The sequence below is a fragment of the Bos grunniens genome, chromosome 5 (genome assembly GCF_055505025.1).
Source record: "Bos grunniens cultivar Pamir isolate PY7600 chromosome 5, Bosgru_T2T1.0, whole genome shotgun sequence".
NCBI lineage: Eukaryota > Metazoa > Chordata > Mammalia > Artiodactyla > Bovidae > Bos > Bos grunniens.
The window spans coordinates 20280567-20305668 of NC_141169.1; the positions used below are offsets into that span (position 1 = coordinate 20280567).

Genomic DNA, 25102 nt, shown 5'->3' on the forward strand with positions numbered 1-25102 from the left:
TGTTCAGACAGTACCCTCACCTATACACACCCTTCCATTTTCAGAACATGTCTTAACCAGGTGCAAATTCATCTCTGTCTAGTAGATGTGGTGCTATTCCTGGATCTACTTACTATTAATCATATTACCTTAGGTAAATAGTTAATGTCTCAGACTCATTCCTTAGCAGTTAAAATGAGGAAGTGAGATTAGGCTAACTTTAAGGAATTTACAAGCTTTTTAAAAACAGAAAAGTTGTTCTATGTAGATCATCACAGAAAATGCATTAATTTGCTTTAAACACATAATCATTCTTTAATTTTATATTTTACTAGGGCTGACGAATAAATATGACACAGAAAAACTGATCAATTCAACAGAGATCATTAAGTTTATATTTTATCATTATACTAACATTAACAGTGACTCTCAAGTCTTCTGTTTTTTGGACTCGAGTTTCTCATTTATAAAACACAGTTCTGAATTCAAAGATCTCTAAAGTCTCTGTCAGCTTACAAAAAAAAGTCTCTAAAGATTATAAGGCTAGAAGCTAACACAAACTACAGAATCTTCTTCGTATTACTGGCTTTTGGGGAAACTACTGACGGGTGTACAGTCGTGGAGGAGGAAAACGTTAAAAGTTATAAAGAAATTCATACCTGATAAAAGTAAGGGATCCTTATCTAATGACTTCTTAACATGATCAGATTCACCAGTCAATGAGCTTTCATCAATCTTAAGATCATTGCCTTGAATAAGTATGCCATCAGCGGGAAGAAGATCACCTAAAACAAAATAATAATGGTAAGCTAAGCTGTGAACAAGATTACAATAAAATCACATCATGTGTCACATGGACTGCCCTGTTTTACTTACCATATTTCACTTGAGCAATATCTCCAACAGTAATGTCAGCTACGGGTATCTGAATGACCTGACCGCCCCTGATGACTGTGAACTTTTGTTCTTGTTCAATTCGACTCTGCAGACCTCTGAACTGCTTTTCCTTACTCCAGTCATTAAATGCTGTTACTAACACCACACACACCACTGACAAGAGGATTGCCGCTCCTTCAATCCAACCAGTTTCACCTTCACCTTCTTCCTCTCCAACAGAAACGTCTCCACAAACTGTTTGGAAAGAAAGAAAATGCTTATCAAAAAAGATTCTGAATTGATGGCAACAGACATGTAATTATGATGCTTATATGTTCCGTTAATTTTACGTAGAGCTCTGAACACCTTATTGACTCAAAGCATTCCACAGTGAGGACGATGCTAACTCTGTTAATTTCAAGTTCTCTGCCTCCAAAGATTCTCATCTTCAGGATGGGGAGGCAGCCCAAGGTGCTAGTTAAGAGGGAGGAAACTGGAAAGATTAAATCTCGACCTAAGGCAAGTTACTTATGTTTGAGACTCAGTTTCTTCATCTGTCAAGTTAGGAGACCACCACTTACTGCAGAGTTGTTGCAAGGATTACATGAGAAGACATTTATAAAGAAGGTTGAGCAGTAGCTAAAACTTGTTCATCCTCGACCAATGGTTACTGCTATTAATTATAACATACAGTAGGCAAGCCACATATAGAAACTTAAGTATTATGTGTTACCCATGAATCATGCCTATTTGACATATCAACACAGCTGAAGTATGATAAAAGCTTAACTTTCATAAGATAAAATTTTAAGCCAAGTGCTGCTCATTAATTCAACTATTTAAGCACCTACCCTGTTTTCGAAGCTAAGGATGTGATGATGAATAAGACATATAAGGTCTCTCTCCTTAGAGAACCTATATTCAGACTGGCAGGTGTGGACAGTATATGAAGAATTCAGTTAATAAAACACAAATAGTTAATTTCAGATATCAAATGCCATGAGGAAAATAAAATATGATGATGTGCTATCAAATAAAAAAGAAGGCTAATCGTGGTTAAGCGAACAGAGGCCCTTCTGAAGTGTCCATGAGATTTGATCCAGGAGCCGAATGATACAAGGGAGCTAGCCGTGTAGATTTAAGGGATGAGAACTGCAGGGAGAAATTAAAGTCAGCATGAAAGAGTTTAGAAGAAGACAAGAGGAGGGAAAAAAGAAAGCTCAAAACTGCAGGGTCAGTAATGGTGAAGAAAGAACAAGGACAGTGCTCTTTTTGGATCTTGGGCTGTAGTCTATTTGTGAGTCTAAAATCAATTCAGTGGCTCATGACCAAACTTTGAGAAATAAAATAGAACAAAACAGAGAAGACATACCTGTAGTCAAGATAAGCATTGTTTTCTGAAAGCTTACTTTGGTCATTTATAAACTCACATGATGGAACATGTTCTTCTGTGTTCCTATGTAAAGTTAATTCTTACTGAGGGTTGAGCTAAACTCTCTGAAAGTCAATGGTTCTCTTAGGACATGCAGAACAGAAAAAGGATTATTCACAAAAAAATAATAAGTAAACAAAACACTAGAAATCATGAACACATATTTCAGAATAGTGAGAGTAACTGAAGAGAGGGCTTGAGGTGCAAGGGTACCAAATAAAGATGAGCTGGTGAGAGGTACGTAGGACAGATAAAGAGAAGACAGAGATCGGAGGAAAATCAACTGGGGCGAAACGGAAGGGACGATGTGAACAACCATAAAAAATATCCCTGTGAACATCAGTAGGATTCAGTGACCAATGGGTATAAAGTATGTTCTCCAAGAGATGGGAAGATGGTCTACTGAATGTGCCAGCCTAGCCATTCAAATACTGAAACTTCTATTTTGATTATTTTCAAGCTGAACAAATAACCATGTATCACGGCATACAGTAACTAGTTAAGTGAATCTATGGTTGGTATCATTTTATATAGCAGAAGCTGTAAAGACAGCTGATCCTTACCTACGCCCCTGCCCAGAAGATAGGAGATTTGCTTTCTGAGTCAGATTTATCTGGCAAATCTGAACTCAAGAACAGAGAAAGGCTGAAATACTATATTGACCACTTTACTGACCACTTTGACCAACTTGGAGGCAGTGCTAAAATATAATCTTCCAAATAAAGCACTGCAGTGGGCTTTGCTCTTACTAGTTAAAAACATAACAATGCAGTACTTTACAAGATGAAATTTACCAATCATATTTCAACAAAAAACTTTTACATAACTGGTGGATGTATCATGGTGTAACTATCACGATTTAGTGAGTGCACTAAAATTTTCTACTTGGATTTATCTAACATTATGAGTTTTTTCCCACCTATGAGAGACATTAAAACCAAGTTCTGAAAGAAAACAAACTTAAGACCCAAATCAGGCCAAATCAAGATTATAAAATATAATAATGTACATTCAATCATGCTATCAATAAAGATGTCTTATGGCTACTAAATATAAAAATTTAAAACTTTCATCTTTTAAATCTATTTTTTGTATATGTTTTAAAATGCTCACATTATATATAGCTTTAAATATATATAAAACATAAATGTATCATTTGGAGACATTTACTCAGATCTTTTCTTTATAGGGTAAATAACCAAAAAAGTTTAAAGACAGTGAAACAGGTTAAAGGAAAGGAGTTATGAGAGAATTATCTAATTTTCAGCTTTAAATCTCACATGCATTTATAACTAAACTACTGAGTATTTCTAAAGAGAGCAGTTAGTGACATATTTCATTTCATATACAGTTCTACTTTATATCACACTAAGTTAGAATGATCTAAGTGGACAGTAGTAAAGTATTTCTAGAAATTGAATACTTTTCCTACTGATGACCGTTACAAACTTTTAAGGGAGCTGCAGGGAAAGATTAATCTCTAAAATCAAAGTTAGGAAAGGACTGTAGTTTACCAGTTATATGTAGAAAAAAGAAGAAAAAGTAATAATGTTTTCAGTAAAGTCCAAGTATAAATAAAGTAATAAAAACCGATTTTACTAAAGGTGCTCCCTTGTAACCTGAGAGGTACTTACCATTTGAACTCAGCCTATGCTATCACAGGGCAAATACGCCATTCTCAAATCCCCTATGTGATTCTTGGGTCATATGTGAAGTGCATATATGAACAGCACAAAAAAGCAGTTCTCAAAGTATTGTTCAGGAACTCCAGGGGGATCCTCAAGGTGAAAACTGTTTTTACAATACTACTAAGATGCTGTTTGTCTCATATTTCATGAATGTGCAGTGAAACTTTCCAAAAACTACATGAGCTAAACACAACACAATGATTGCAGAAGCTGATGAGAATCCAGTTATCTTCAATTAAAGCCAGACATTAACTAGGCACAATGAAATTAAAAATACCACTACCCTTCACTGTCTCATTTTAAACTTCATTCATTAATTAAAGTATAATTATATGCTAACAATATTTATTATTTTTAAATGCACTGATATTTTTTAATTTCTCAGTTTTAAATTAGAATATAGTAAATGCCTACTGCTATAACTCACATGATCAAAACCTTTGGAGTTCTCAGTACTCTGAGAGTGTAATATGGTTCTGAGACCAAAGAGTCTGAGAACCACTAAGTGTACGGACTGCAGATTTCTGGGTTATAGTGCTTATTTTCATACCGAACAGCACTAGTAAGAAATTCTGATAATCTGGATTTCTATGACTACAGACTTACAATTACTGGATTTCCTTTTAAGCAAGTCACCACTTCTTAAGTCTTAAATATGATGAAAAGATACATGAAATACATAGAAAAGCATATTTTTTTTTTAAGTGCAAACACTAAATAACTTTTACCACGGAGCAAAAACATCTTTAGATTGTTTATCAAGACCTTCTGGTAGATCTTGAGTCTCTTTAAATGGCCCTAAGACACCAACAACTCTAGATTTTCTTCTCAGTTGGATATAACACCAGTTATCTCCTTAAGCAAATTTGAAAAAGGGCCTGTCACTACACTGTACAAATGAAGCAGGCTGAATTCCAAGGTGTGTCCAGATTCTGTGAATAAAAAAAAAAAACCCACTCCCACTGAAAACATTTTTCTCCAGTTTTCTTATAGTCCTGGGAAAAAAATGTTACAAGTAAAAAGTTTTTAATCATCTGCTAACTCACTTAAGGCTAGAACACCAATTCCCAGTATTCTACAATGACAGCTGGGTAAACCAAGCAGTGAAGAAGTTAGCTGTATCACCTCCTTTTCCAGATAAAAGACACACACACACTTACACATCCTCACGCCCACCCACTTGTGCACACATGCACATACGTGAGCACCATTAGTGACAACTAAAAAAAAATTTTTTTTTAATCTCAGAAGATACATATATCTCAAAATGGTATAGCAGTAATCTCTAAACAGTGGGATTTTCAGTAAATATGATTTCCTTTGAAATGTCATTTTCCCTCTAATTTTTCAACAGCAAAGTATGTACCATTTATTCAACAAATAAAAGTTTTAAAAATAATCTGGTTCAATATTTCCCAGAATGTTGCCTAAATCCTCCTTTATCTACATCAGAGATTTTCACCCACAGGCACTTCTGCCCCCTTAAAGGATGCTGGCTATCTTTGGAGATGTTTTGACTTGCCTCAACTGGGCGACGGTACAATGAGCAGGTGACAATGAATGTTCCAGTGCAAAATGTCAACAGTGCCACTCTGAGAAACCCTGATCTGCACAGACTTCAGCCTCAGGTAAATCTGCTTATTCTGTGACCAGTTGTCTCCTCCCCCCCTGCCCCCAGACCTCCAAGAAGTTCTCTCTCACTTGAGCTCTAGGCATACCTTTGAAGAATTAATTTAAATGATTACCTAAGCCAAGTTAGCAAATACTTATTAAAACTCTTCATAACTTGTAAGACAGAAGAATGAAGCTTTCGCAATCAAAAATATTTTGGTGAATCATTCTTCTGACATACAAAATACCCACTGGTTCACTCTATAGCTCCTTAAATATAGTGACCAAAACCAAGCTAGATCTCCTGTCAGATATAGAAAGTACTGTCAGGAAAATCCATTTAAAATAATTTGCTCTAAAGAAAAAGAAGAAATTTAAAAAAGAAATGAAAGACAAAGAAAGATAGGAGAAAAACAAAATCATCTGCAGCCACAGGTTAAAGCCAAGTTACCTCAAGCAGAATACTTTGTAGCATAAACACTTCTAAGACGGTAAAGAAATCATCCAAATCATGCACATAACAATAAAATATATACAATATTTAAAGTACTTGGAAAGTAACAGCCTGGGGAAAAGAATAAATTTTGCTTTTATAATGATTTTCCAAAAGGTTCTTTAAAAACCCCCAAATTAAAAACTATTTCACAATAGTGTTCTAAAGAACTTAAAATCCACCATGACACATAACACATTATATACATGCTTAGCTCCTTGCCAGACACAGAATATGCGTATGGGGGCAAGTTATTTAATCTCTGTGTCTCACTTGTAAAATGCAGATGACACCATCTATCTTACAGGACTATTGGGAAAACTATCTGAGGTAATATATTTAAAGAACTATTAAGAAGCACTATTAGAATGATATCTAGCATACAGCACACTTAATAAATGCTGGCCTGCTGTTTTTATCATGTACTAAGTGAGCAAATGAGCTGAACTTCACATCACACAGAACATAGCATTTTCCCCTACCAATTTACTTACGTGCATTATCTCCTTCTGGAGGTTGATAAAAGGAAAGGCCCAATGATACTATGGCTGCAATTTCTAATATAATTAAAGTGACATCTTGTAATGCTTCCCATACTAGCTGAAGAAAGGTTTTTGGCTTTTTAGGAGGTATAAAATTCTTTCCAAATACTGCTTCTCTTCTTTCTATATCTACAGGGTTTCCACTTAAACCTAGTAAAAAGAAAGAAATTTTAGTAAACGGTTTTTCTACTTACAAATGAAAATATTTTATTCAAAACACATTCTCTACACTTTATAGATTCATTACATTTGGACACAATGCATAAGATCCAACCAAAATGGTTTATTCCTGTGAGTTAGACTAACTGTACATAATTTAAATCACCAAAAAACATGCGCAGTGCTTGAAGAAAAAATTTTAAGTAGACAACACAAGGCTGAATTAAGAAATTGCACTTTTCCCAACTGCTGCTTTTTGTTCATACCATCTATACCATCTATATAGACTGCTAGAGAACCAGAGATGATATGTCTGATAGTTTTACATTGGAATTAAACATTTCCCTGATCTTTCCTGGTACTTTTCTTCCATAAGTAGGGAAGTATATAAAGATGTTCATAGCATCTTAGTTAACAAGTGCAAGTTTCTTTTACTTTCATTCTTACTTGCTGAACAATGAAAAGTTCACCTATCATAAACCTTAAAACTTCTAAAAGTTCTAATTCAAGTGATAAAAGATTTTTAAGTCACAAAAACTGGGGCTTAGGATGACCTTTCCTTCAAGCTTGACTTTTAGGATTTATGGCCACCCACTCCAGTACTCTCAGAGGAGCCTGGTGGGCTGCAGTCCATGGGGTCGCAAAGAGTCAGACATGACTGAGCGACTTCACTTTCACTTTTCCCTTTCATGCATTGGAGAAGGAAATGGCAACCCACTCCAGTGTTCTTGCCTGGAGAATCCCAGGGACGAGGAAGCCTGGTGGCCTGCCATCTATAGGGTCGCACAGAGTCGGACATGACTGACGTGACTTAGCAGTAGCAGGAGAAACAGGCAGTGCTACTGACTGACTGTCACTGTTAAGGAAAAGATACATTTTGTGGGAAATACTATTTACTGCCTAGAGCATGAAATTAGAAAGCTATGAAAGTTAAGAGAGAGTTGCGTGATCAAATTTGCCTTTTCTTCACCTACCAAGTTAGTCCTCCTCTAATCTAATCCTGATGATCCTGCCAAGCCTAGATACATCCCAATTAGCTACTGCAAAGGATGTCCACGCTTACATTATTATGGAGGTAGGGAAACAGAAGCGGCAGTGATAAAGGACATTTTCCCCAAGTTTAAGAACAATGAAGAAGGGGACAGAGATACCGGGATGACATGACTTTTATCATTATATATTTAAATCTATAATGAAGCAACCTCAACTCTTTGTTTTTTGGCAAGAACTCATTCTAGGAGAACAGCCAGGGAGAAAGACAGGAGAGCAGCAGATCACTGGAAAGCTCTTGGCTCGCTTTAGCTATGATTCTGGATGTGAGGCAGGCAGAGAGTAGCAGAGAGAGAACAAAGCAAGCTCACTGTTAGAATAAACAATGAGAAATGTATATACAGAGCTTTAAAGATTTACTTAGGTTTATTATTAATTATTTATTTACTTGTTAAAGATACCAAAAAGCTTCCAGAGAAGGTTGTCACTAGCAACCATAACAAAGTCAGGTCCACACTGGGCAGTGTGGAAAGCACCTTAGATTTCTGATGACAAAAGTCATCAACTGAAACCTTCCAGAGGCTCTGAGTCGGAGTCCATGGAAAGACAGACGGTGAAGGCCTGCGCTGACAGTGACCGGGAAAAGGTAGATGAGAGGAAACCTGCAAAGCAGGACTCAGCCTTCACAAGCTATTTCTTCAGGTGAGCGCAGTCCCTTCACCAGTCCTGGCTGCAGAGAATTAACAGCCATCCATGGTTTAACTGGGGGTTAAGGGAATCAATGCAGTGAGGTTTTCCACAAAATGAAATGTATTTGTTTTAAAGAACTATACTTTGAGATGTCCTGAAATTATGTGCCTAACGCTTTTCAAATTAAGCAGCCTTTCTTTTATGAAGCGATGATTATTATATAGTGGGTAGGTTTGTTCTGTCTTATATTTTAATGCCATTATAGCAAAAATAAAAGATTCTTGTTCCTTCCCTGTGTTAGTCTCCATTTTTTCCCTAAGAAATACGTTTGAAGATATTAGTTCCATCAGTTTAACTCACCCTTAAGAGTCAACCATCAATTACATACAACACCTCAGTTTTAAATATCATCACTGTAACTATAAAAATAATTGATTAAATCTTAACTTATGTTGGTTGTAACAGGGGCCAATATTTTATGTTAATGCTGAAAAGAACAGCCATAGAGCTAAAGATCACTTTAGAATGTTATCTTGGAGGGAATACAGGAAGTAAAAAAGCAACTGACCCAAAGATTGGCATAATTCTTCTATGCTCCCACCACACATACAAGCACATACCTAGAACACTACACCGCCAAAGCTATCTGGTTTAGGAATTAGAAGACCTAGGTCCCAGTTAACCTACTGAAATCTTGTGCAAGTCACTTACTCCTTTTGGGGCTGGGCATGGGGGATGGGCAGAATTAATATTTATTGGTAAAACCTAGATTGTTTGGGAGGACCAAAGAACGTACCAAGTATATAAATCATAAACTACAGGGCAATAGTTAATTAAGTAAGGAGGAAGACAAGTTACAAACTGAACACTATAGGTTTTAACTCTATTTTGGGGACAACTGATTTCTATTAATTTAAAATAACAAACTTACAGAACCTAGTTAAAAGTTTTGCAACACCAGTCTGACCCCCTCTCTGATATTTACTGAATGTCTACTATGCCCAGGTACTGTTGTACTTTGCTGAGAAGTACAAACTGAACAAAAAGGTCTTACATTCAGCAAGGTTATATTGTACTGGAGGGAAAGAGAGAGGGTTAAAATAATACAGAGAGAGGACTGGCATTTATTCTAAGTGCAATGGGAACCACTAGAAGGCTTTATAGAAGAGTAGTGATAACTAATCTCATTTAAACTGACTGAAGGACAAACTGAAGAGCATGCATGCGAGTGGAGGAAAAGACCAGCTGGGAGACCACTGGTCTCTACAGTACAAAATGAGGTGGTGGTGGTTGGCTCTGGGTTTCAAAAACGGAGGCAGAGCCCCTGAGTCTTCCAGGTATCTTGTAAGGAAATCAGATAGAACTTGCTGAAGGACTGGATGAGGATGAAAGGGGGAGGGGGAGGCTAAAGCATGATACCTAGATTCTTTTCTGCCCATGCACCTACATGGATGGAAGACAGAGACGTTTATCAAGATAAGGCCGGCTTTGAGAACAGCAGAACTGGGTGGAAAAAGGGTGGCAGGAGTTCATGGCTCTGCTTTACAGGTTTAAACATGATATGCCCATTAAACAAAGAGGTGGAAATGTCTAGTAGATGGCTGGTTATCCATATTCAGAACTCAGGGAGAGATCTGAGCCAGAGAATCTCACTATACAGATGATTCTGGAGCCATGGGCCTAATGGCAGCCCCTGGAAAGCTAGAGTACACTGACAAGAAGGAAGCCAGACTGAGGTGGGAGCCTTGGAGCACTCCAACATTTGATGGTCAGAGAGGGTTCTCAAAACACCAAAGGCAACTGCAAAGAAATGGGGGACACACACAGAGACACATGTTCACGGAGTACCACAGAAAGGCAGTTTTTAAAAAGGATGATGTGCAATCATATCAAATGGTGTTGCAAATGTGGAATAAAATGAAGACAGACTGGACAACTGGCCTGCACTAGACGGGGGCTGATGACTTTGATAGGGAACCTTCAGGAGGCGGCTTGGAAGCAAGGCTGGAAATGAGTTAAGTGGAAACAATAAGCCCAGGTAACTGCCAGGCGTGTGATGCAATGACAAGAAATTAAGCAGTCAAGGTAAAACATAGTAAAGGTGAAATAAAATGGCAACCCACCTCTGCAGTCTCGCCTGGAAAATCCCATGGGCAGAGGAGCCTGGCGGGGCGGGCTACAGGTCATGGGGTCGCAAAGAGTTGGACACGACTGAACACACACACACGAAGGTAAAATACAGCGCTGCTGCCTTCAGTGCTACATTTTACCTTAATGCTTTACCTCTTTATTTTATTTTGCTCTTTACTACAAAATGGATAAATAAAACTGTTCTGCTTTTTTAAAGATGAGTGACAGATATTAAGGCAAGTTATTTAGCAATGGAAATGACCACACTGGTGACACAGATGGTTAATCTAGAGCAAACCTCTGAAGAAGCCAGGGGAAATGGAGTCCAGGGCATGGGTGTCAGGCTACTACAGGTATGGGAAGACATTCCCACTGTGAGGAGGGAGAAAAGCAAAGCGTGTGGGGATGAGAAAGGTAAGCCCTGTTGAAACTGGCAATGAGACTGCACGGTCCTAGCTTTAAGAACAGATGAGATATGGTATCAAATCATTTAGAAAAAATTACAGATAAACAGAACAAGAACTCTTCTGCCTAGACCTATTGGCTCCATAGATTGTAGTGGAGCAGCGATGAGGCCAAGGCATTGACCTTTCAATGGCCCAGTTAGCTTCACAAATAGGAAACAGATTTGAAAATAGATTAAAAACCCATCAAAAGTAGTCTCAGAATTTATGCTTTTGGGGTCTGGATCCACCATTCTATGAACAGATAATGGCTCGAGAATATTGTCTGTATATCTGAAAGAGACAGATTATGGGAAAAAATGCAACGCTATCAAGATACTGATGTTTTACCAGAAAATGTAGCATTCCAACTGCGGAGTCTAATAAAACCATGTCTCAATTTAGAAAATGAAGGAAAGAGCACTGAAATGGAGAAAGCAGGTGGATTTAACTGAAAATCATGGTTAATACACAGCACGTCCTAATCTCAAATCTTCTACTTGAGATTATGTCAGCATTTGTGCGTGTGTTCTGCCTGTGGACCAGTGATGCCTTCTTTTAGTGAGGGTCACAGGAAAACATAGCTTCCCAAGTGGCACAGAGGTCAAGAACCCGCCTGCCAATGCAAGAGACGCGGGTTTGATCCCTGGGTTGGGAAGATCCCCTAGAGGAGGAAACGGCAACCCATTCCAGTACTCTTGCCTGGGAAATCCCTTGGACACAGGAGCCTGGTGGGCTACAGTTCACAGGGTCGCAAAGAGCTGGGCACAACTCAGTGACTCTACAGCAGCAACACAGGAAAAGATGCCGATCGAGAAAGGACGTGCAGATCTGTGTCGACTCTTTTTGAAAAGCAGATCAACACTCTCATCATATTCTCAATTTCAAAAAAGAAGGAGACTCCCCTCAAATTTAAGTGAATCACTATCTAAAGTCAAACTCAGACTTTGTTCCTGAACGCCAACCGCAGGCCAGATAAGGAGAAGCACAAACATACAAAGGGAAATGAGTCAGACGGGATGCCTTTCTCCGGCACTTGCCTTCAAGGAACTCGTAGTTTGGTGGGGCAGACCGACAAGCAATCAGTTAATCACAACCCAGAGTGTTAAGCAGTAAAGATGGGGGTGGTGAGGATGTTAACGGAAGCCCGCAAAAGGAACTGGAATCCAAATTTAGGGAGTTGGGGTGGATAAGGGAAATATAAGATACCAAACCTGAGATCTCAGGAATGATTAAGAGACAGTCACAGGAAGGGTGAGGTAGCATGTTTAAGGTGAAGAGATCACAAGACCGGAAATAAGAATGAGCTTGGCACAACAGTATTTCAGAAAACTGAAAATTTTGCTATGCCTCAAACACTGAGGAGGAGACAAGAGATGAGATGAAGTAAGCAGGAGCCAGACCCCAAAGAAATTTGTTAATCTAAGTGAGAAGTCTGAACTTCCTTCTAAGTGCGAGTGCAAAACCTCTACCAGCTTTCAGCAGGAAAGTGACAGGCAGTGTGAAGGGAGACAGGAAAAAACACCCGTTAGTATGCTGTTACCTGAATTATGCGAGAGAAAGACAGCAGCCTCAACCAGGGTGGTGGGGAGGTAGAGGAGCAGATACCCTTGAGTTAAGAGGCAGGAGTCATGGCATTTCCATGTCTTGTCGACCCAATGAGTAAGAACAGGTGAAAGGCTCCTATCAAAGTCAAGTCTACCTAGCAAGGTGGGTGACAGTTTCATCAGAGAGCAGGGATTGGGGGAGTATCCTCTCCGAAGGGAAAGTCTGGAGAGGCTGGGGAAATGAAGATGTCTACTAGCAACTGAGCTTTTGGCCCCAAAGCCTGCGAGAAAAGCCTGGACTGGTGCCACAGATGTCAGAGTCTGATAGGAAGTCTTAGAAGAGGACAGCATCACCCAGGGAGAAGGCAGAGATGAAGAGGCGAGTGCCCCATGATCGGAAACCCAAGGCCTGGCGACATGGAAAGGAACGCATGGGAGGCGGATGAAACCGGTCAGACAGGAAAAAGCAAACCTTCAGAGTCCAGTGTTATGAAAGCAGAAGAGAAGCTTTGAGAGGGAAATATTATATTCAAAAAAACTGAACCTGAAAAAATGAACAATGCAATGCTGCTTCAGACTCTACTGAGTACAACTTTACAAAATAATATATATGCTACAAGATTTGAGGAGGAGTCAGTATTGCAATTATCTTCAACAAACTCATAAGCAATGAAAACTGGTAACCAGACCAAGTATTAAATATATAATTCTCCATATTTTTAAATTGGGGTATGTAATTATCATAGCAGGAATAGATGTCTAGGACAAGGTCACACAGAGTCATCAATAGAACACCCTCACTGGTAACTGTATACAAGTATTAGAACATACGTGGCTGGCATATCACCACCATGCAGATCCTTGTCGAGTGCCTAAAATGGCTGTGCCGGCTGGTATCACCAAACACACGCATCAGGGAATCACTGCGTTCCTGCAGCAGCCTCTAAGTCAATAAGGATTGATCCCGGGCGAAGGCTGATGTCTTTATGGAGTTAAAATACATTTCCATGTGTGAATGCCCATTTTGTTATATTACATCATGAAGACATGGCCAAAGCACAAGGTGACCAATTGCCTCATTACAGCAAGTGCAAACAGAAACTGCCATCTGAAACATTATGGAGACATCAGTCAGCCAGGGACAACTGCTGCTGGCTCTCCTGCTTCCTCCCATACGCTACTTTTGTTTCTCTCTACCACTGTTTCCTTTCCTTATTTCCTTTCTTTTTTCTCTCTCCCTTTGTTCTCTTCTAATTTTAGCAACTCCCACCTTAGAAAGCCTGGTGTCTCTTTCTGCTTGCCTACCCTTTATAAATCCACAAAGCCATGCCTCTTACAGAAGACCATTCAGTACCTGTCTAATTTTTATGAATTCATTTTTATCCTTTGCTTAATACAGTGCTACGAATCAGAAATGATACCAAGGGCTGAGCTCTGCACTCTGTAAATCTTACTACTAGAGTCTACTCTACCATCCAATAGAAAATATACTACAGATTAATACAAGGAACACATGAAAATGGAAAAGATACCAACAGCTAGTGTAAACATAAAAAGATCAGGAGCGAAGGTTTAGAATAGGAAATGAGAAAGTTAACGTAAGGAAACAGTAATGATACAGAAGAACAAAACTGTAATGACGACTTTATACAGTTAGGTTATTTTGTTACAAGGTTGTTTTGGCATAAAAGTTCTTTCTTGGAGTCTGGGGACTGTAAGCTAGGTGCTTGGTAACAGATAAAACTAAAAATATGAATAAGTCACAATTCCAGTTTACCCTGAAATTTATAGTTCTAATTCTTTTAAGAGTGAAGATGATCAAGCAGAACCACTAGTCCATGGGGTTGCAAAGAGTCGGACATAACTGAGCAACTGAACCGAACTGAGGAAATTTTTAATATGAAAATCACATCTGGCTTCAAACACTTCTTATTGATCAGTACATGAACAGTAAGGTTCAAACTCAGTCAAGTACTAGTCTGCTAGAAAACAAGCAGTGAGTTAGCAGGCCAAATGAGAAAGCACAGAAACACAACTTCTTAAGTAGGGCATATTTTAAACATTGACTGATAAACCCCCATTTTTTTTTTCATTATGTAATTCTTGTCATCAAAAAAAAAAAAAAAAAAAAACTATTGTGAAGAGAGAACACAGATACTCCATTCTCAGTATCTCAACTCTTTTGCAAGCTGAATGAGGTGAGCTTTTACAACAGGCAGTACACTACAGCAGTTAAAAGCATGTTCTCTGTAGCTAGAATGTCTAGGTTGGAGTCCTTCCTCTGGGCTTATAGGCTGTAAGGCTTGAGAAAAGCTGCTTAACCTTTTTGTGCTGTGGGTTCTTGGGCTGTAAATTGGATAGGGTCGTTGTGAGGATAAGTTAGTATTTCTTAGTGCTAACTACCAACGTGGCACAAAAACCATTCTGTTGTTCTTAACATCTTTAACTGTTCCTCCAGACTTCAGAGCAATCTAAGATCTACATCCCTACTATTTCTGATTTTTCTTCTCCAGTTTTCTCTTAGCCATACGTCAACACACATCTCATTTTTTCTCCCCTCCCACGTCTCATTTATCTGTCCTGTGAACTTGTGTCCCAGGTGGAAAAACAAGGCAGGCAGTGTTGTTTTATTCATTGATGCGTGCCCAGAGGGCTTCCCAGGCAGTGCCAGTGGTAAAGAGCCATATTGGTTTGATCCCTGAGCTGGGAAGATCTCCTGGAGAAAAAAACAGCAACCCACTCCACTATTCTTGCCTGGAGAATCCCATGGACAGAGGAGCCTGGCCAGCTACAGTCCACAATGTCACAAAGAGTTTGACAAGACTGAAGCGACTTAGCATACATGTACATGCCCAGAGCCTAGAAAAGTGACAATCAGATAGAAGATACCCAATAAACACAATAAATCAACTCTAAAACACACATATTCTTACCTTGTATTAACATCTCTGAAATTGGAATGTAATTTAATTATACACGTACAACTCCCAACACTAATTCTTTTTTTAGGGATTATATAAAATATACGATAGTGACCTAGATCTGAAAGACTGTATGTTATCAATGAAGAAATTAATGAATGAAACAACTAAAGGGACACATAAACATCAGTTTTACCTAAACAAAATTCCTGTACGCTGAAGAATCGTATTTCTATCTCATTTTCCATGATCATAAGCAGATCATACTAACAAAAGGTTACTTATTGTCTAGATCATTTCACTCGGGCATAAAACCTCCCCAGTGATGAGTCACTCGTTATCATTTGCCTAGTTGATCAGTGACAAAATATTCATTAGCTTTCTGAGTGAGTTATTTCTAAATTAAACTAGAACTATTTCTTTGGAAATGACATTGTTGTGAAAGCGGCTGTTGTTTATATTTATTCTTATAAGGAGTGTAAGTACAAATATAATGCTTACAAAATTCTTTAAAAGAATATTTCACGATGACAAGCTTATATATAAAGAGTAGAAGACAAAAGTCTGTACAAATTTTGACAAAAATTAAATTCACCATACCAGGAGAAAGATGAGCAAGGGTGCTCTAGTAAACGAGGGGGAAATGGCAATCACTTGTTTAACAGCACAAAACAGCAATAAAACATACACAATTTTGAGTGTTGACTATTTCTACAGATTATCCACAACTTCCACCATGTCACAAGAGAGGTACATAATCATTCCCTTCCCCTAAATTTAGAAACTAATGTATTAGGTTTAACTTTTCAGTTAATTTAAGAAACTTCACTAATTAAACCAAAATCAGTGTAAGGAGCACTGCCTGAAATAAGAGAAGAAAAGCAACTGCCGTGCAAAGTAAACAGAAACTAAGTCCATTAAAAATAACACACCATGGAGGGGTTTTTAGTTGTGAGAAGACAGAAGTTCTGATTAACTAGGGAAACACAGAGCTATGGTTGGGGAAAGCACAGTTAAGGGCAGGTTTCAAAGTAAGTTCAGTATCACTTTCAGTTATATTGAGGGTTTTTAAAAAAATGTTAATGCTTTTGATCAATTTGGTGATACTGAAACATCCAATGATTAGGTTTTAGATTAAATGTAGTTAAGTACAGATGGTTAAATTACTGAATCAACCAACTGAGAATAGCATAAGTAACGTACAAATCTCTAAAGTCATATGAAGTTAGCTAAAACTTTAAAGTAAGACTTGCATAAAGAACAAGCTCCAATTTTGTCATATTATATTGATTCAAGTCCACGTGTCTGTTTCCGATTCCCTGAAGCAGCTCTTAAAAAGGCACAGCATATTTAAGGTGTAACTGACAAGTCCATGTTTCCAGTGGCTCTGACTTGAGGAGAAGATCCAGACCATCTGGAAGACTTTACAGAAAAAAGAACATGCTCCAAGTGACCTGAGGAAGCCCTTTAAGGAAATGGGAATATTGACATCAGCTTCCTCAGAAAAATTAAAGTAACTACCCATCATTAAAACAATGAGCAATTCACATAGAATTATATGAAGGCTTCAAAGAATCTTTTGGTGTGATTTAAAATTCTTTGATAATTTTGGAAATAACTTTTTGCTATGACCCCAAAATTTATCACAAGTAGTGGCACGGCATAAGATGCTTTCGGAAAAATGATTTCTCTAGAACTGGCTTTAGACAGATACTCCTTTCTACAGAAAGATATAAAGGATATATACTAATATCCTTTAAACTTTTAACGTTACTAACCACCTATTCTTACTAAAATAAACTGTAACCACCAAACACTCATCTTCATATATTTGCCTGCGGCTTCCTTTGCAGTGTGTAGAAATGCCATCCTGAAACTCCCTAACCTTAATTTCATGTTTAACATGATCAGTGTATAAAAAAAGGTCATCCTTTGAAAACACTTCAAAGATCATAATGTAATGAAGTTATAATGAATTCTTCTGCTTCTCAAAAAGAAATTTACTACAAATCAAGAATTATGAAACCAAAGACTTCTTTGAACACGGAAATTGAATATAATTCTAAGATTGAAAACTATTTTTAATCAAAGGAAATGTCTGCTAAATAAAAAATTGCCATCTAATCTACTCCATTTGCTCTGGTACCTTCTGAACAAATTGCTAAAGTTTTAGGTGTTTTTTTTTAAAAAACAACAACAACAACAACAACAACTCAGTCAGCTACAGGCAGTGAAAACTATTTTAAGCTGCCTGGCAAAATGAAGGATAGTGAGCAGGGTTTATTTCTACAGAATCTCCTGGGAACTACCAAGCCTGGTTCTACCCTCCAAAGCTCAAGTGGAAAGACAACTATGCTCTTTAATAAACAAGCAGCAACATGTGTGACAGTACAAAATCCTTCCTCCCACCAACTTAAAATAAATTACTGTGCAATACTATTTTTTGATCTAAAGTTACTTTACACCAATCTGATAGCTGCTGCTGCTGCTGCTAAGTCTCTCTAGTCGTGTCCGACTCTGTGCGACCGCACAGACGGCAGCCCACCAGGCTCTGCCGTCCCTGGGATTCTCCAGGCAAGAACACTGGAGGGGGTTGCCATTTCCTTCTCTAATGCATGAAAGTGAAAAGTGAAAGTGAAGTCGCTTAGTTGTGTCCGACCCTCAGCGATCCCATGGACTGCAGCCCCCCAGGCTCCTCCGTCCATGAGATTTTCCAGGCAAGAGTACTGGAGTGGGGTGCCATTGCCTTCTCCGAATCTGACAGCTAGCCCATCTTAAATGTTAAAAAAGTATGGCATCATCAAACAACAGCTAAGACAATCTAAGCATGCTTCTTTATGAGTCAATCACAGCACTTGCTGAACAAAGTACTAAAAAGAGACGTGATACAGCTCACCTTCATTGGGAGATGTTTTTAACCTGGCGCAGATTCCATAGACGTCTCCATAGCTTTCCTGTATTTTCCGTAATGCGTCTGTGGACCTGAGCTCCATGAGGGCCCGCAGCTCTGCGAGTGTAATTCCAAAGTCTCCATCGTGATTAGCTTCCTTCAAAGAGTTTTTTACTCCACCATATGCAACTGAGTTGTTTGCCATGTCGCCCATTACAGGTATAATTTATTAGGAGGAAAATGTTTCCCAAAAGACTGTATAATTTTCACTTGATATATTTCCAAGATGAAAATCTCTTAAATAGGAAAATCTTTCTTAAACCAAACATTCATTGTATGACTTTGTAAAGGAGCATCAGCAGCATTTCCCAGGGAAGTATCTTGACCTTTGGCCCATGACTAGTTTCTTCCTATCAGTCATGAGAGGTACATATCTGTAAGAAGAAAATATTTAAAGTGAGTAAAATCCATCTGAGAGTGTTATGCATATAAGCATACTTTAAGTGTCATCAGGTCCCTAATCAAAATATATCATTTAACTGCAAAAATAACAGTCTTGCACCCCTTAAAACGTTTTGCATGATAAAAGTTCAAAGTATAACTTCTAAATAAAACTGTGTATCAAGAGACATGATATTTCACCATTATTAAAGAAAACTGTATTTCACATGAACAATTGAGATTATTAATAGTTATCATTAAGCACATGTTACAAGCAATACGTTAGCGGCTTTAAATTCATTCTCTCACTTAATCATCACAATTTAATCCCATGAGGTGTTATTACTCCTTACTCTACTGAGAAGAATAGGCCTCAGATAAATTGAGGAGTTTCTACACAGCCAACAAATGCCTGACATGAATGACGTAGGATGCCTCTAGGCCCATGTTCCTTCAAATAGACACTATCCTCTCTCTCCAAACCTTTCATATGGAAGAGTGCCTGAAAAGGCAAAAAGCACCAGGAACCTTCTCACATGCTTTCCTGTAGCTCTCCTTGGCCACTCTGTGATGCCAGCACCTCTTGGCTTCCTAAAACTATCTTTCACCTGTTTCACATTTTTCAACTGGTTTCTGTCACATGTTGCCAGCTCAGGTCCTCACTATCTTTAGAGCTATCTAAAGAAATCCTCTACCCCTTAGCCACTCTTCACTGTTACTCTATTTTCTTTGCTGGCCCTTAGTATTACCTGAAATTATCTTGTTCACTTATTTACTTATTTGTTGTCTCCCTCCACCCACAACATTAGTTCTGAAGGCTGGGCACGGGTTGGTCCATTTTTATATCCTGAGAACCTAGAACTGTGCCGGACCCATGGTAGACATTCAGTAAGCACTTCAAGAGTGAATGAATACATACTGTAATTTTCTTCACAACAACCGGTTGGCTGAATGGGCAAATGTGGAGCCCATAGATAGACGGCCCACATGAGCATCTGCAGATTTTGGTATTGGGAGGTTGGGGGGCCGTTTTGGCCTAAAACCAATCTCCTGCCAACACCAAGAGACAAATGTGCTTTCAAGTTCTCCTCTTACTCTAAACCAACTAAAAACGAGCTCTCAACTTTTCCTTCTCAATATATGTCCTTTTAAACTAGGACCACAAAGTTAACACGCCTGACAATGGATTCACTTTATTCCTTAATTGGAAAGCTCCTTCCCAACTATCATTATCTTAATCATGTGGGCTTCAGCTCTTAAATCATCTTTGACTCTGTCCACCTTAGCTTCAGTGAGTTAACTGAACTCAGTTAATGGTTCCTGTGAAAAGCCTCTTCTGTACATCCCCTGTTCTCCTCCATCTTCAAGTGTCCTACACAGATTACAATCACTACCCTCTAGTTTCTTTCTCATTCCATTATCTCCTATAACCAATCCCTTCTACATTTTGAGGCTCTATTTAGTCTTTTAAATAACCACCGTGCCACTCTATCTAAACCTATAGGATGAAAATACAGTCTTAATGTTAATATCTGTTGGGCATTCAAGACTAAGCTCAATTTTACCTACTCAATTTCTTCTGCTCCCCAGAATGCCCCATATTTAGGTAAGTAAGCGTTAGTCGCTCAGTCGTGTCCAGGTCTTTGTGACCCCATGGACAGCAGCCCACCAGGCTCCTCTGTCCACGAGATTTTCCAGGCAAGGATACTGGAGTGGGTAGTCATTTCCTTCTCCAGGGGATCTTCCCGACCCAGGGATCTAACCTGGGTCTCCTGCAGTGCAGGCAGATTCTTTACCAACTGAGCTACAAGGGAAGCCCATATTTAATAAATGCTTAATGACTGGGCTTCCCTTGTGGCTCAGCTGGTAAAGAATCCACCTGCAATGCAGGAAACTAGGGTTCGATCCCTGGGTCGGGAAGATCCCCTGGAGTAGGAAAAGGTGACCCACTCCAGTGTTCTGGCCTGTATAGTCCATGGCGTCGTGCAGAGTCGGACACGACTGAGTGACTTTCACTGTCACTAATGATGAGAAACTAGAAAAGATTACTTGCAAGTGCAATTAGTCTTCAGCAACTGTTACAGGGATGTCTGCAAAATCGTGGTATGTGTTTCTCCCAGTTCAGTATCCATCAGAACTGGCTAGAGGACTTGTTAAACTACAGACTGCCAGCCCCACTTCCAGAGTTTCAGCCTGGCTAAGGCGGGCGCCACAATTTCTGTTTCTAACAAACTATCAGGGGACATCAACACTACTAGGTCGGAGAACACAACGTGAGGGCCCCTGGACAGGAGAGTGGATGAAGGTGCTGACTCTTTACCTGCTGCTTAAAGACACCTGGGGAAGGAAAAGTTCGCTGGCCTTGGCTTAAATTTACAAGGATGTGACAGTTATGAATTCTGTAAGACATTTTCTTTCTTTGCCTGCTTCCACCCACTTCACAAATCCTTATGCTTGCCCAATTATTACTAATTTTACTCATCCCCTAGGCAAAGTGGGTTCATACTCACACATCAATTATTATAATAACTCAACTTCAAAAGCTGGAGAGGGTGGTTAGTTTTACGATCTCTGTGTTTTCCTACCTAAAATTTCTTGGCATCTGAACACCACACCAATCCTAGAGTAAATCATTATTATTTAAGAAATAAAACAATTAAGATTCATCAGTTTGTGTGTTGGAAGCATGTATGTCACCATTCCTCCGGTTTCCAGAAAGAGAAATTTTCCTCAACAAGTTCTGGCCTCCTACCCATCTATCACCATCAAGCTGAAATGAACTGCTTGACTGATTTTCAGAGAACAAGGAGCTTCCTCACCTCCTTGCCTTCTTTGTAAACAACATGTCTGTAAGACTCCCACCATCTGGTCTGAATAAGTAGTGGCAGACCCCCAGGTAAAAAATCGTATCATCCTTCAAAATGCCTGGGATGGAGGTAAGTAACTGTTAGTTCTGGGTTCAATACTAGAATCTCAGTTATCACACAAAACCTAAGTCATTCATTTCAGCTTTTGTCAGTAATAAAAGTAGTATTTTTATTCCTACATGCCAATATTTGCCTTTTCTCTTGACAGAATTCACGCTGGAGAGAAGGGTATTATTTACTGGGTGGCCCTTAAATTTCTCAACAATAAGGATACATAAGAGAGCTAGAATCAAACCTCTATTTGCAAATCAAAAGTCATGTTTCTTATACTATCTGTCTCTGCTTTAAGTCTTCATCTTTATCAGGCTGAAATGGAAATGTTTGCAGGTTAAACAGTCAAACAGCAGCAAATGTACCAATTTATATGATAAAACGAGAATTCAATAGACATTAGAGTGGTATTTGTTATCTGCTACCTCTGCCCTTCCCCAGCTCTCAATGGTCCATCCCCATATCCAGATACTGCCCTGACCATAAGGATGATGGGTTCGGTCACATGCATGTGACTTGACAAAGGCCAACAGGTGGCAACAGGGCTTCTACTATGACTCTGGAATAGACTTGTTTCTTCTTACTGAACTTAAAACTGAGATGTGGAAAGCCTCTGAGAACACGTCTAAAAGGAAGGGATGATCATTTGGGCGCTTGTGTCAACCAACACCTAAAGTCTGTCCTAACTGTGATCTTTTCGTTATTTGTCAATAAACTCCTTTTGGAGGTTTTTCTATCACTTTGCAACTCGCAGGGCTTTGGTAAGTACATGATCACCATGTTCAGTTCCCCCTACTGTGTAAAGAAAGAGAAGTCCAGAGAAAACTATCAAATGCAAGTGAACCACTTTCCCAAAGTGGACCATCTGAACTACTAATTAACCCACAAATGATAAACTGAACTGTTGTCTATTTCTAGATTGTCCATAACCTCTTCTATTTTCTTCTCTTCCCTACTATTATTCACTCTTCTAGTCACCTAACTAGTAAACTGACAAAAATGCCAAGGACAACAAAAAAGCTTTGCTCTTTATTGTTAGCTACACCATGACAATCAAGACAGAGATACACTATTTAGAACTGAGATACAACAGAAAGGAGAACATTTCCTTTGCTTTTCATTGTTCATGAAGAGATTCTGATCTTCCATTTGAAAAGTTTAAGAAGAAATCTTGGAAGCTGAGGCTCCACAAGAGGGGGGTTTTAAAGAAAACACCTATCTCCATACATAATTTATCCCAGAATCCCTAGATGATGTCTCTGATCCAAGCACTGTTGGTAATCTTTGAGTTATTACATAAAAAGACAGATGGTTTAAGACTAAAGTTGGGCAAAAATAGCTACAGTCTTCAAAAAGAATGAGATGGATTCCAACTGACACATAAGCTTTACTGTGAATGGGCAGGCAGGACCCCAAAAGAAAACGAAAGGATGACTATGAAGTCTTAGCACTGAGAGAAGCTCATAAAGAGACAGTTTTGTTAACGTTACAAATCAATGCTTTCTTTCACAAGGTCACCTGACTCTGGATCACAGAATGGCTGTATGGTATTATTTAGACTCAACAATGATGAGGACAACAAAAGTACCACACATTAGAAAAACTAAAAGAAATAGCTGGACAGCTAAATAAATTTGGTGATGAAATATGGAGCTGGATGAAACACTGAACTCTAAAAGTGATTATTAATATTATACAGTAACATGATGATTCCTGCAGGCAAGAAAACATATGCTACTATAACTAAGTGTACTAGCATAAGAGGAACAACCTGAAAGGTGTTATTTAATGCATTATTGGGTTCCAAATGCCCAACTGTTCTAAACTTCTATTAGTGATGTGAAAACACAGAAGTTATATTTCTCCAATCTACAGATGACTTGAAGCTAGGTAACTCAGCGAGTTTATCAGATGACAGAATTAGAATCTGGAAAGACAGGTGGGAATGGGACGTTAACTATAATTAGTACAAAGGTATGATCTCTTACATTTAATTTCAAAAACGTAACTGTACAAATATGACATACAAGAAACCCAACTGTATACATTCAAAGACAGAGGTTCAGTTTACTCAAAGCATTGGCTTGATGTTAATTAACATGATGTAAGTGCTTTCCCCTCCCATTCCCAAGCTGTCTTAGGCAGCAATGACAGGAGTATTAAAAACTAACAAAGGGAGTTAACAAATCCTTTCTACTTTGCCTTGCACGTACACACTTATAATGTTACAGGATCATACAATACAGACACAACATAACACACCTCCCTAAATGTGTGACTATACATAAAACAATGTGAACTTAGCCTGGCACACAGTAAATTGTAAATGCATATGAGCTATTTTTATTGTTGGGCTTTCCTGGTGACTGAGTGGTAAAGAATCTGACTGCCAATGCACGAGATGCAGTTCAACCCCTGGGTTAGAAGGATCCCTTGGAGAAGGAAATGGTAACCCACTCCAGTATTCTTGCCTGAGAAATCCCACAGACAGAGGACCCTGGCGGGCTACTGTCCATACAGCCACAAAAGAGTTGGCCATGACTTAGCAACTAAACAACAACAAACAAATTTTTATTGTTAAGATTTCTAAACCTAAATAAACAGATAATTCTGATGATAAGTCTAATATAGGTGAGGCTCTGCTATACAGATAAAGCATATGATGACTGAATACATCAAAAAGACTAATGAACAAAAGAGGGGCACCAACTTTTATGTGTATTATGGACAACAGGCCAACTAGATTTTGCATTGGTCAGGTACGAATTACATGAGATGCATGGTGTAAAAACTAATAAAGAGAATGTTGAAGACATCAGAAAACCAGTCCATTACAGTTGTGGAAAGAATCTGGTCTAGGAGAGGACTATCTCAAGATGGCTATTTTCAAACATTTGAAATTTTTAAAAAACTTTCACTGAAGTATTGCTGATTTACAGTGTTGTGTTAATTTCTGCTCTATAGCAAAAGGAATCAGTTACATATATATTCTTTTTCATATTCACTTCCATTCTGTTTTATCCCAGGATACTGACTACAGCTCCCTGTCCTACACGTAGGACCTCGTTGCTTACCCATCCTGCATGTAGTTAATTACCTCTGTAATTACACGCGCTAATCCCGGACTCAGAACCCTCCCCCTCCACTCTTCCACTTGCGTGTAGGCAACCGCAAGTCTGTTTGCTATGTCTGTGAGTCTGTCGGTTTCACAGATGTGTTCATTTGTGTTGAATTGTAGATTTCTCATATAAGGACAGCATAAAACATTTGAAAATTTACAGTGTAGAACAGTGACTAGATGTATTCTGTAGTGGAGGGCACAACTAGTATGAAATGAAAGAAAGTTACAGAG

General features: G+C 38.6%; 1 protein-coding gene across 9 annotated transcripts in view; it reads right to left on the reverse strand.

The window, feature by feature from the left end:
• The window catches only part of ATP2B1 (ATPase plasma membrane Ca2+ transporting 1), a 133297-nt gene that overhangs the window by 52294 nt on the left and 55901 nt on the right, over window positions 1–25102 (reverse strand). For 7 of the 9 annotated variants that reach the window (XM_086403805.1, XM_086403801.1, XM_086403808.1 and 4 more), the window contains exons 2-5: window positions 18398–18825; window positions 6574–6771; window positions 856–1110; window positions 639–764 (exon numbers count right to left, since the gene is read on the reverse strand). In XM_086403805.1, coding sequence (XP_086259931.1) covers window positions 639–764; window positions 856–1110; window positions 6574–6771; window positions 18398–18605 — 787 coding nt within the window. In that variant the 5' untranslated portion in view covers window positions 18606–18825. Of the gene's footprint in view, window positions 1–638; window positions 765–855; window positions 1111–6573; window positions 6772–18397; window positions 18826–21651; window positions 21758–25102 lie in introns of all 9 variants that reach the window. The other 2 variants (XM_086403807.1, XM_086403803.1) reach the window with 1 other exon arrangement.